The sequence below is a fragment of the Amphiura filiformis genome, chromosome 18 (assembly GCF_039555335.1).
Source record: "Amphiura filiformis chromosome 18, Afil_fr2py, whole genome shotgun sequence".
Taxonomy (NCBI): domain Eukaryota; kingdom Metazoa; phylum Echinodermata; class Ophiuroidea; order Amphilepidida; family Amphiuridae; genus Amphiura; species Amphiura filiformis.
This window is the reverse complement of record NC_092645.1, coordinates 61,719,106-61,732,294: the sequence shown is the minus strand read 5'-3', so window position 1 is coordinate 61,732,294 and position 13,189 is coordinate 61,719,106. Positions and strand designations below refer to the sequence as shown.

At 36.9% G+C, this 13,189-nt stretch overlaps 1 protein-coding gene across 3 annotated transcripts in view; it reads right to left on the bottom strand.

The window, feature by feature from the left end:
- Nucleotides 1-10,945, bottom strand: part of LOC140138900 (coatomer subunit beta-like) — a 30,429-nt gene extending 19,484 nt beyond the window's left edge. For 2 of the 3 annotated variants that reach the window (XM_072160683.1, XM_072160685.1), the window contains exons 1-6: nt 10,799-10,945; nt 3,918-4,051; nt 2,772-2,890; nt 2,148-2,258; nt 1,013-1,182; nt 501-615 (exon numbers count right to left, since the gene is read on the bottom strand). In XM_072160683.1, the coding sequence (XP_072016784.1) occupies nt 501-615; nt 1,013-1,182; nt 2,148-2,258; nt 2,772-2,890; nt 3,918-4,011 (609 nt within the window). In that variant the 5' untranslated portion in view covers nt 4,012-4,051; nt 10,799-10,945. Of the gene's footprint in view, nt 1-500; nt 616-1,012; nt 1,183-2,147; nt 2,259-2,771; nt 2,891-3,917; nt 4,052-10,727 lie in introns of all 3 variants that reach the window. The other variant, XM_072160684.1, reaches the window with a different exon arrangement.
- Nucleotides 10,946-13,189: the final 2,244 nt, after the last annotated feature.

Sequence of the window (13,189 nt, the reverse complement as noted above, 5' to 3'; positions counted from 1 at the left end):
GACATGGGGTCACAGGTAGTTAGACTTTCAAAAAATGTGGTCGCGTTCCAAAAATGGTTAGGAACCCAATACATGATAACAAACCCTGACACACCTGCTGTTCTCCTCTTCCTGGCCCATGATTATATTCTTCCTGGCATATGATTATATATATTACTGTAATCATCCATCATCCATGTGTCAAATTGTTTGGGTTTACTTACACGTCGTACATGTATATGTGATGCGATCTGCTCCATGAGGGTCACAGGAGGCATTTTTGAAAATTGAATGACTATAATTATTACCTTATACGTACAAGATTCTATCATATACTGAAAAAGTCGTGCATATACTTGGTTCTAAAGTTCCTAAGTTTTGTGATGTGCATTTTCTTACATATTTTATTGTTTATTTACTGTTCCCTGAATCTTTATCGCATGACCAAATGGAATAAATCACAATTTTTTGGGGACCTGGGCAAGATCCATGTTATTGCCATGTCCCTGCTTCAGACCTACCTGATCTACATGTATGAGCATCATGAAGGCATTACGCTTGCAAGACGCATCTTGCTCACCCTCTAAGAAAGTATGGATGAGCTCAGGTGCATCTGGAATCAACTGGTCAAAATTCCTGGGGGTAAAGAGAAGCAAAAATTGTGGTCTGAGTTAGCAAGTGATGCATTTTAGGTCGCATTAAGACAAAACAAATGTTATTTACTCAAACAGATCTTCTTATATAACCCATAAAACATTCCTGCCATTTGATTGTTGGATACTATATCACATGGCACAAAATATTCCTACTAATTCTCTGACATTTCATGGCAGGGAAAAACAGTTGCTATATTAAGAGACTACGTACTGCCCTGTGGTGGCGTCAACCCAGAGCAATTGTCACTTTTCATAGCAACTTTTTTGCTTGCATCAGCACACTGTCAATTCAGTAACCTCAGTCATGCCGGGCGGTCACATTGCTTGCATTGGCAGATTAGTCTCTGCTTGCAGTTTGTTAGCATAAATCTACTTACTTGAAGATGGTGAAGATAGCCATGACAGCATTTCGTCTGACGTAACTATGCCGGTGTTCCAAGCATGCCCTTATAGCTGGCATAAGAGGCTCTAGGAGCTCAGGTTCCTTCAGCTTACACAAGAATCTAAGAGTGGATCCACGGATGAACTCATTGGGATGCTGCAAGTCCTGTTCATAATCAAAAGTGGCAAATATGTATCAAAAACATCAAACACAGAGGCTTGACTGTTCAAAACAGTGAAACTGTTGAAACATTACTTCTGATAAATAATTTTTTTATTGTCTGCCATGCCCCAAACATGCATGTACTTCCAATTGGGTTGAGCAACTGCTTTTATATTCAATTTTCCATTACCTAAATCATTAAGCTCCTGTGGCTAAGTGGTTGAGGCACAGGTCTTGCAAACCTGAGGTCCTGGGTTAAAATCCCAGACAGAATCACTTTTACTGTTCCCTCCTTTATGTCACAAGGTGAAACATTTTAAAATCTTATCAAATGAGTCAATTTCCATCGTTAAGGTTAGCAACTATTTTAAACTGTTGCGATTTGGTAGTTCACAGCATCTTGCGAATGCTAGTGAGCTTTGGCAAAAATTGCATTGATCATTTCTTAGCGAGTGTGTAGAAGAATTCAAATATCACAGATATACCCTTGTAGGTCCTGTGGTTCTTGAGTTATGTTGTAATGAGGACTGAAACAACAACACTTTTGTAAAACGTACATAACTTATTCCCAACAATAAATTAAGCAAGTTTTCAAAGTATATGATTTATAGAATGAACTTTTGCAAAACATCAAAGTATTATTTGTCACTAATATATTGATTTTTGTTAATGAAAATCGATTTTTCGGCTGCTTCGACCAACAATAGATCGTGTAGCCTTAAAGCCTCCAATTTATTTTCTGTCACGTAAAACAGATTTTAATGCAGTTCAAAGACACTACTTACAATGAACAGTTGGGAAATGTCATTTCCTTCCCGAAAAATCATAATTTTTTCACAGTCTGATTGTACTCTTACCATCAACTCTTACACACACATAATTCAATAGTAGGAATAGCATGTAAGCTAATGCTAGACATGTCCATATGCCACGCCAAAAAGCAAACCTTTGTAAGTACTGTGACCTACCTTTCTGTATGCATCGCACACAAGAATCATCTCTTGCAGGAGCTTGCCATCTGGGTGAGTCTTGGGCACTATTTCCCAGAAAATAAGCAGCAGTTTCTTCACTGTGTGATCCTGCACAACACAAAAACAAAAGAGCAATAGGCAATTCCATTTAAAATCGACACACCCCTGTGGAAGATTACACTGTCATCTCAATTCCAATTACACCTTTTATACAATCCGACTAGAAATTTGTGCCAATTTTATGTTTAAATTCTTCTAGTTGAATATTGTTGGCGTTATTTTAAAATTTAGTTGAAATTGACATACTTTGGTTATTTGGTCTCAAATGAGAAACATTCTTTGCAGAATTATTTGGAATTCCGAAGTCTTCCTCAATGGGGATTTCAATGTACTAGCCCTCATAATTAATGACCCTATCCTGTATTTATCTTTGATCAAATTTTTCATAAAGATCATCATCGTACTATCATCATGAATGCATGGCTTTTTAGAAAGCCTAATACATGTATGCCTGCCAAAAGTTAAACGATCAAATATGATTGTGTACATGCACATTGCGCCTGTCCCTATTTGAATATCCCTTGCTTTAATTTAGCTCCCTTTGTAGTATACCCTAATTACCTGCATAGGAAGAAGGAAACGGATAACCGGCATAAGCAGGCTAGGCATCTTCTCTCCATTTAAGATCATGTAGATCAGATTCTTGAGTGCTGTAGTCTTTGTCTTTGCATCGCCATTTTCTATGAGATAATGGAAGTAAAAAACAATGACATTATACTTCGCACTATATTTCTGGACATTAGCGAGTGGGATGGCAGGGTCATGGTTTTAGCCACTTAACTTAAAAACTGCAGTGTATTTCTTTCAAAAGATTGATTTTATAGGAAAATGAGCCAAGGAAGTCAATTTAATTACATTTATATTCCATAGGTCTTGCGGTTAAAGGTCTTGCGGTTAAAGGTCTTGCGGTTTAAGGTCTTGCAGTTAAGGCCAATAATATCGGAAATGACACCCCTTGAGATCTCATTTATAGAACCCATACCATTACTTTTGGGTGTCAGTTTTTGTTTTTTTTTGTCTCAATATTTGAGTGCAAATACCGCTAGGTAATGCTCCTTTTCCAACTGCTTAAATCTACACTTTTTGGTTGAACTCAAGTTCGTGATGTAGATGTGTGCATGTATTTCGCTGGTTGCAGTATTGAATCGCACATGTAAATAAATCAAGCAGACCATATACATGCAAGTACGATTTGTCAGCACGCTTGCAGCGCAATTCAGCGAAAAGCCACCTTGAGATGAACCAAAATATAAGGGGTGGTTTATTTTGGTCCCTCTTGGTTTTCCATACAGTTCTTAAACCCGACTGAACTTCTGGCTTGGAATTTAAGTGGAAATTTGGAAACCTCATTCCCGGAAAAATTGGTGTTTGGAAACAAATTGAAGGGAAATCCTGTCTTCGTGGGTGGAAATTTTAGCTTTTGTTCCCATATATTCTCATATTTTTGTTCAATTTGAATGACAACCTCCATTCAGCACTGCTTTTACTACTTATTTTTAAAAGAACAGAACAATTTGGAACAAGCTGTTCAGTTCTAGGCTTCTGTCAACTACTGATCTGCACCCAATTTTCACCTGATGACTCTGTAAGGCCTAAAAAAAATTGTTTGATTGACATAACCCGACCGACCCTAAAAATAGGCCTGACCCTAGATTTTTTTAAAACTTACATGGTATCCCTGTTCATAAAATAAACAAAGATACTCACCAATATCATTTTTAAGTTGCATTTCATTTGGTGGCTCAGAGTCCATAGACATATTGATGAGGGTATAACATGGCTGCTCCGATGCTGTCGTCATGGTGATACGTTGTTTTATTCAATAGCAAACTTCTGCAAATCTGTTGAAATATAATGTGCGGTAAGAAACTTTGATACTCACAGTCATTTGAACTCAAAGGAAGAAAGAAACACATAGTACATGTGTATACATTTAAGTTCGTCTGAAAGTAAGGGTGTCTACGTTTACACGTTTCACATTTAACCGACCGTAAAATGCACTAGTATCCGTTTAGGAAAATTACTAACCGTTTAAACGTAAAAAAAACCCCAAAAAACATTTTTCGAAATGTTTTTTTTTTCGACTGGACCTACCGTATTGTGTGTAATAAATGCCCCAGAGGCATTGTATTTTTCCAAAAGGGTTCGCTTTTATTGGAAATGAATTGAAAAAAGTGAAAAAAACTTTAAAATCGGGTTAAATTTCCTGATGGTGCTCCTGTAGAAAGGAGGGATTTATACAAGTACCTAAATAACGGCGGCGCCCACAGAATAGCGTGTTAATGATATTTTCGTGGTAAATGCAACAAATTTACTCCTGTAAGTACATCATTACACGGTTAACCGACCGGATTGTGGTCCGTTTAAACGGTTAGACAAATAACCGTTAATTTACACCCCTATCTGAAAGTCCCTGTGCGTGTTAGTAAAATCGCCCACTTTTTGAGCATTATTCAGTTTTTTCCACTGTTTTATTTTTTTTCTAAATCCACCACACAAAAATCAAAATAGCCTAAATTGTAATAGGCCTATGTCAATAAAATTCTTCATCTTGACCACAGTGTAACCTCCTTGAGAGATGAAAAGGTGGTCTATTCTTATCAAAAAGCTAGTTCCACAGATAAAAAAATTCAAGTAAAAAAAAACCTCTAAAAAACGCATTTTGTAATTGCGTTTTTAACTTGGGAAGGACTTCTGAGATGAACTATTAAATTAAGATGGCCTAACTTCTAGGCCTTTGGCCTACATGTAAATTGGCCTATCAACATTGGTACCGGGGTACCACAGTAACAGGCTGATTTGGTATGTTTAAGTTGCATCAGTCCAGAGAATCTTCTGTATCAGTCCTAACATTCCTACACACCTATTCCATAAAAAATTCTCTCAGGTTATCAAAAGACTTGATCTGCCCGTAAAATTGAATTTCGGGTACGGATTCCATTGTTTCACTGCTGTTCATCACCGTCATCACCGTTTAACAATGGTCTGTGTCACCTGCATGGCTTATTTCGCGAGGGCAGCTTTATCTGCCTGAGCGAAGTAAACCATACAGACGCACCATATCGTACACAAGTCATTAAATGGTGATGAACAATGGTGAAACATGATTGAATCCCTTTCAAAGCTGTTAATTGTGTCCGCTAGTTTTGGATTTTGGCACACATCTGTGATTGCTAAGCTTATTCTATGCATCAGCTTTTGTCCAAAGAAATATTTAAAATGACGATTCTTGAGCGAAAAGTCCACTCCACGACTATGTACATGTGAATGGTGATGAATGCACGCTAAAATCGCGGCAGCACATACACATAGCTCCTTGGAAGTTCCAATTATTGGAACTAACCTAGACTGCGGAACTCAGTCTTCAATGATAGTCAGTAATTTATCTTTTGGTCGTTACATGACTATCATTTGAAGACTGAGTTCTTATGATACATCTTCCGAGGAGCAGTTTCAGACAATAGCTCGGGATTATTGGGGCAGAGGTTATCTTTTGAATTCTTTCATGACCACTGAAGCATAGTCACGCCTGTCAAGGACACTCGGCATGAATTGAAAGACCATGTCACTCGCCACAAAAGAATGTCAAAGGCCATAAAACACCAATTTGGTGTCTTTCTGCTCCTCGGAATATGATGCCTAAGGCCTATGGCTAGAACTTACCATCCTTCTGATATACCGGTACCGGTACTTGAGTGTTTGGACTTGACCATTATTCGAGAACTCTAGCTTCGAATTTGCACACGATAGTTACGCATTCGAAGCTACAATGCTTTGTTGTGGTTTTTCGGTCTGACAGCGGTGCAATTTTTTGCACAATGAGTGCACAAGACAACCGGAACAGTTTTGACAGGACCCTGTGACAGGTTGGACTTGTTTCACTAGCCCTGTCAGTCTGCCGTTTTTCACCCCGTCCTTGTCTGTTGTCTGTAGGCGTCTTTTGTTTTTTGCACCGAGGGCAATCATGTCTTCTGAGCTCTTTATGATTGTCCTACCATCCTTTTCTTGAATATTTTGTTATTGTATATTATAGGCCGTATAAAATTAATGTTTTGGTTCTCGTCCAGAGGATTTTCATGAATTGATGAGGGAGGTGTTTTTTGTTGTTTTTTTTCAATGTAAAATTAGCATTGTCAGTAGTTTTCTCAATTTCTGGGATTTGCTCGAGGAAACGATGAGGCCCTTTTCTTTTTTTTAGACTTTGGAATGATTTATGAAATCTTCATACATATAAATAAGTTTATTAGAGAACAAGCATCACTTCCAAGTCTTTTTGTGGTAGTCTAGGGGGTTTATCCCTCACAATCTCACATTTGAAAAAAAAAAAAAGGGCCTCATCGCTTCCTCGAGCACTGTTGGAGAAGACCGAAAACTACTGACAATGCTAATTTTACATTGAAAAAAAAAAAAAAAAACCTCCCTCCCTCATCAATTCATGAAAATCCTCTGACGAGAACCAAAACATTAATTTTATACTGGCCTAATGTGTGGACAGAAGATAGAGATTGCTGGTATAACACGGTCAGTCATCGTAGCGTCTTCAGTTTTAAAACGCAGCAAAACAATTTTTTAGAGTGTCCAGTTTGGCTTCAATTTAGCTTGGCTAACATTTATTTATCTTTGCATGATAGTTTGCTTACTTTTAACCGGAAACACAGGTGCCGAAGTACAAATTATGATGATTTAAAAAACGATATAGGTCCTATAATTCTGCGATCTTGCTTGCTCATCAAAGTTGTTTTGACAACTAACTGGTTCGCCGGTCCCCCAGGACTTTTTTCTCACACGCTTCATGGAGCCTCAAGCTTGCAAGGTACCATACGTCACATGTTAATTAATTGAATGGCTGGAATAGCTTATAAGTCTCTCGGCCCCTATCTCGAAAAAATTATCATGGTGGAACAAAATGATCGTGCTTAGTAGAATTGCAGGACTTGATTAAGCCTGGGTTTTTTTAACGAAAAAAAAACTTATAATAAAATAATTTTTTGTAATTTTATGCAAAGAAAGGGAAAATACCAATGCTATTTTATTTTAATCACATTATTCGTAATATTTATAATCAATTACCTCAGAAAACTTGCAAAAGATAGTGAAAAATAATAGATAACACAATTTGGCTGCGCGTCATCAATTTGGCAGTGTTGCAAGTATGTATTTAATTACAATATGGCGGCTGCCATATGTTGTTGATGTCTGGCGATCACTCCAGAAAAATTTACACAAAATGACGATTTTAGTAAGTACAATAATGACGAACTGATGCAGGAGTATCCGAGTATAGCACAGTGTGTCAGAACAATATCCTCATATTTTTGAGACAATAAGAAACAATAAGAAACGGCATTTCCATCGCAGCCGAACTGACGCTTTCCATAATTCCCTCTTTGTCGCATTTCCCAGGTTATGGTCTTCCTTACCAAATGATGTCTCCAGTGAAATTGTTTTTAGTTTGTTTTCATTTTCGCGCAAAACGCGTAGTTGTATGTACCTTTATCAGTAAGGCCGTGTAAAATTAATATTTTGGTTCTCGTCCCCTCCCTCCTCAATTTCTGGGATTTGTCCGATTTTTTTTTTTTTTTTTTTTTTAGATTTTTCAATTTTTTAGACTTTGGAATGATTTATGAAATCTTCATGTACATATAAATAAGTTTATTAGAGAACAAGCATCACTTCCAAGTCTTTTTGTGGTACTCTAGGGGTTTATCCTCAGAATCTCACATTTGAAAAAAAAAAAAAAGGGCCTCATCATTTCCTCGAGCACTGTTGGAGAAGACCGAAAACTACTGACAATGCTAATTTTACATTGAAAAAAAAAAAAAAAAAAAAAAAAAAAACCTCCCTCCCTCATCAATTCATGAAAATCCTCTGGACGAGAACCAAAACATTAATTTTATACGGCCTAATGTGTTGTGTGTGCGGTTTTTTTTAATCGCTTTTTTTATATATATTATCTTTCGTCAACGGGGGTTATCGGAGACCCACTTCAAAGTGATTTAGTTCGCTATTAGGGAATCCGCCAGGGACCCCGTTGACTATTGTATTTGTGTTTATTGTTTTAAGGCCTTTTTTCTGCTATTGTATGTATGTTTACCTGGATTATCAATAAATCAAATCAAATCAAATCAAATCAAATCAGGAAGAAGTTTTTATTCATATGCAATATGCATGATATTGGGACCTGTATGCCAACCGTGTACATGTACCAAACAAGGTACATTACATGAGCGCAAATCCTTCCATGTTCTAACTTCGTATCACAAGCTATCGGTTGTTCATACAAAAGTTAGACATTTTCGAACAATAGTCCAGTTGTCTAGCATGCTAGTTCATGAGTTCTAGCGCCCTAGCTTAGCCTTAGCCTTAGGTTGGTGCTTTTTGTTTTAAATTGTAACACTAACACATGACACACGCATAAAGACAACTGCTTCAAAATGGTATATATAATGTACACAGTCATGACAGTGCATGAGTGATAGCATGATAGTCATACAAGCATGCTGCCTATTAAAGCTAAGACAGTAAAAAAGTATAAAGTCTTATTCAGATTCCCCAATTAAGCGTACTGCTAGCCATCCAGCGCGTAATATTTGCACAAGGTCCAATGCACACGCTTGACGTCGCGCGCGTATACGCGATGGTTAAGCTGTCAAATGAAATCTGAATAAGACTTTATCATGAATATACAAAATGTATAGTACCACCATGATACAGTGTCATGACTGTGTGATACACCTTTTTTGAAAAGGGGTATAATCCTTCTTGTCTTCCATGAGCAACCGCGTCACATCGGGTATAATCTTCCTTCCAGGAGCAACCACTGTGCATGATTGACGGGCTATTCCATTGCTCGTAATAGGGTAGTGTATTTTAGCGGGACAATGCTGGATGGTGCACGCACACGCGTGCACGATGTGCAAGGACAAGGTAGACTTTCGCCAAGACTTGGCATGTGGTTGTTGGTGTAGGGGTGTGGGGGTGTGTGTATTGGGGGAGGGGGGGCGTGTTGTCCGAGATGTTAGGAATTATTTAATAATAGTTATTAATATTGGAAGAACGTTTTAAACTTTAATTTAAGGCATCATATACGATTTTATACTATTTTAGATTTTCAATTAAAAATAACAAAATAATAAAATAGCATTTAAAAATTATATTAATAGGCCTATTTATTATCGCATACGCCATGGTAACAATTTAAAAAAATGGCACACTTTCCGATATAAAATTTGGGAAACAAATTAATTTTAAAAAAAATAAATAAAAAAAATCATTCTTAAACCAAATTTTCATGAAATAAACCAAAATGCACCCCGAATCTGTCGCACATCGCCGTAGTAGGCCTACCCTCCTTTCCACCCCCGTTGCCCTAAACTAGACGTGTAATATAACCGCCACGAGTATTTTTTTACCTGTGTAGGCAAGCTCACCCCTACAGTCGCAATAGTTCTAGCCCAGATAGCTTTTAACTCACGCCTACTAATAACGTACTTTCATCAAGTGATGGCGCTATAAGGTTTACCACGGAAGCTGTTTGGTTTACCCAGGAATAATAGACAAAGGGATAGGCATCCTAGTCTGCTGCCCTCATTCGAAATATGTATCCTAGGTCTAGACAATAGGCGGATTAGCGGCCATTTTGTCTTCGACATGATTTATTTATTTATTTATACTTTAGTACACAAATATATAAGTTAACAGGTTTACAATATTAAAATTATATTCTAAATATACATTCTGTAGTAAATCGATCAAATGACGGTGATTGTTCAGGTATTATATGCTTGATAAAATTAAACTGTCTGACCAGCTAGTATTCTCCTCCGCCGTCAGTGTGATTCCGAATTCCAGACACTCCACGTACCGTGTTGCGAAGGTGGAGGAGACTAAAGCTGTATTGACAAACACGCATGCGTTAAAAAATATGTAGCCTAGGTCGAACAATAGCGTGACGTAGTTTCCGGCATTGTTCCTATGCACTTTCACCCTCCTGGTTTACCGTGGAAGAAGATTATACCCTATCCCTATGCCTTTTTTACACGTCACATATTGATGATATTCAACATTCATTTCTACCTCAAATGTAGATACAGACTTTAAGGTACATATTTCGAGGTGCATAACAGACACAAAATTTGTGTCATAACAAACACCAAATTGGTGTCGATGACCTGACATGCATGCATTCTTTTGTGATGGTCTTTCAATTTGTGCCGAGTGTCCTTGGGAGACTTGACTATGCTTCAGTGGTCATGAAAGGATTCAATAGATAACCTCTGCCCCACTAATCCCCAGCTATTGTCTGAAATTGCACCTCGGAAGATATATTATAACAACTCAGTCCCTCAAATGATAGTCATATAACGACCAAAAGATAAATGACTGACTATCATTGAGGACTGAGTTCCGCAGTCTAATTCATTTCATTGGTATGATATTGCCATGAAATCATGCTTAAATGTTATATGATCACGACAGATGACCACGAGAACATTGATTGAAATGTAAACCACAAACCTAGAGATGTTATCAGTCTATTCCTGACAATACAACATGCTTTTATATGCTGAAAATTCGAAGTTCCTTACCTAAAATATCAAGCCACATTCATCAGCAGTCACATAAATTTTGATCGATCAGTCTGAATCGCCGACTCCGATTTAGGATTTTTTCTTCTTTCACTTGGAATCCAATACTGACTGCGTGTGTTTGTGTTTGCTGCAGAGACTATAGTTCCTCCAACGTGGATTTTATTCCCGACAGGCTTGTATTACACATTATTTGAACGCCGAAGTGGCTATTACAATTTTAAAACCAGCCAAATTCTGCTGTGCATGGCCAATTGCAGACTGGACCCGCTCAATTTGTGTCCTCCAATCAAAGCTAATCAAGGCACCATCATGTAGGCTGAGACTAGTCTCAGTAAAACCTGATTTTTGGCATATTTGTATTTAAATGTTTTAAAGATTTCCCACCTCATTGGATTCGTTATGTTTAATAGTAGGCCTACAACTGCTACAACAAAGCCACGTTCCCCGTAACTCAAATAGGCCCTACTAGCAGCCTATGAAGCAAGTGAATTTAAGTAAACGATATAATGAAAATTCAATTCGGGGAAAAATAGGCCTTTTATATTGATATGCCAGTCGTCGTCGTCGTCGTGGTCCCATGGGTCATGACTCAGGGAGGTAAATAACATGTTAACTATTAATTAAACAGTTAATTATTTTACCCACCCAGTTGAACATGAATTCGACTTGCCCATTGCCCAAAAGTCCGGGCCAAAAGTGCCCACCCAGTAAATTATTTTGCCCACAAAAAATTGGCACATTATAATAATTATCATAAAACTAGTACCATCATGGTGCATCTCTTAAAATCAATTAACTTAATGAAAGTGATGTTGAATAATGAAAGTGATGGATCTTTTCTTGACATCTGCCAATTTATTCATTTGCCATGCATGTTTACAACTTCGGAGTAGGAACACATATTACACAGTACACAATGGGTTCCCACAATGGTATAGGAAACTAAAAAAAATAAAAATTGATATTATTTTGAGCAATTTTCCCCATAAACCTGAAAGAATTCAATGAGCCCATAAATTTTGGTTCTTGAATTTATTTGAATCTTAATCCATACATTGCTCATTCAAGTCTTTGAGCTTGCACAAATAGGTAGGCTATAGTATCATATACCGGGGTAATTAGGAAAACAAATTCATGCAATAAACTTTTTAAAGTTTAGATTGAGAAATTATTAAAAATGTTGAAAGAATGCGTGTTATTTTTTGTTCATTAATACTTTTTACACCTTTCGATTGTGATTCTAATTGGGACTTTATTCTTTTGTACATTGGGCCTATGTTATTTACTTTAATAAGAATTGGCAAAATAAACATTTTAATATTATAGTTGTGAAATAGGTCAATACCCAATTCTAGTAAATTCATTTACCGGCTTGGGTGAAAAAGACAGGGAATAACATCATATACCGCAGATGCCACTTAGGGACACTAAAAAAATCCCTAAAACTTTGTGAAAAAAAAAACCGCTTGAAATAATGTGTAAATTTGAATAAAAAGTCTAAAAATGGGCTGAAGATAATTAAAAGTGCAGATATTTTGACTTTATAAAAGAAGAAATTCAGGCAAAAGAAGGAAATGTGGCATCTCTGATACCAGAAATACTAGGTCAAATAGGCCAACTTTGCAGATTTTCATAATTTCTTATCAAACAATTTCAACACATTTTAGAAAATACCTCTCATCTAAAACAGGTATAATTAAATGTATATTTCTTTAATTTTGTGAGTAATGTGTGTCTGTGACAAAGAGGATACACAGTAAAAGTCAACAAATTATTTCACTATAATACCAAATAAAAATATTATACTTAACTCCCATCTAATTTTACTGCCTTTTCTACCAATAGGAGTAATGGTGAGTGTAAATTAATTTGCATAAGATTTTAAATATCCAAAGTGAAATATAATATTGTATATATTTCTTCTTGAAAGTTGCTAATATGCTAATATTGGCATAAGATGCATGGGGGGGTGGTTACTTTTTCCTTTTTACATCAAAGCCAATTTTTACGCAAAAACAGGTCTGAACGCCATTAATTACCGCTGTCCACCCAGTAAATTATTTTTCTTAATTTGAGGGCAAAAATAAATTAAATTGCCCATTATCATTATTTATAGGCCCTACAAGGAACTTACGATGTCCTCATTATATCTTTTCGAATGGCAAGCGGTCCGAATTTTGAGCCATACAAGTTTACGTGGTGAACTACGGTATAAGAGATGGTGCAATAATTATGTGTACCCCCGGGGTGGCGAATTCTCAACTTGATGGTCTGCCAAAATCGCTTGACCACCACCCCCTTTGGTATGATGACAAAAAAATCTTTTGCCCCCCTTTCGACGTGCCAAAAACCTTTGCCCCCCCTTTTGACGTGCCAAAAATATCTTTA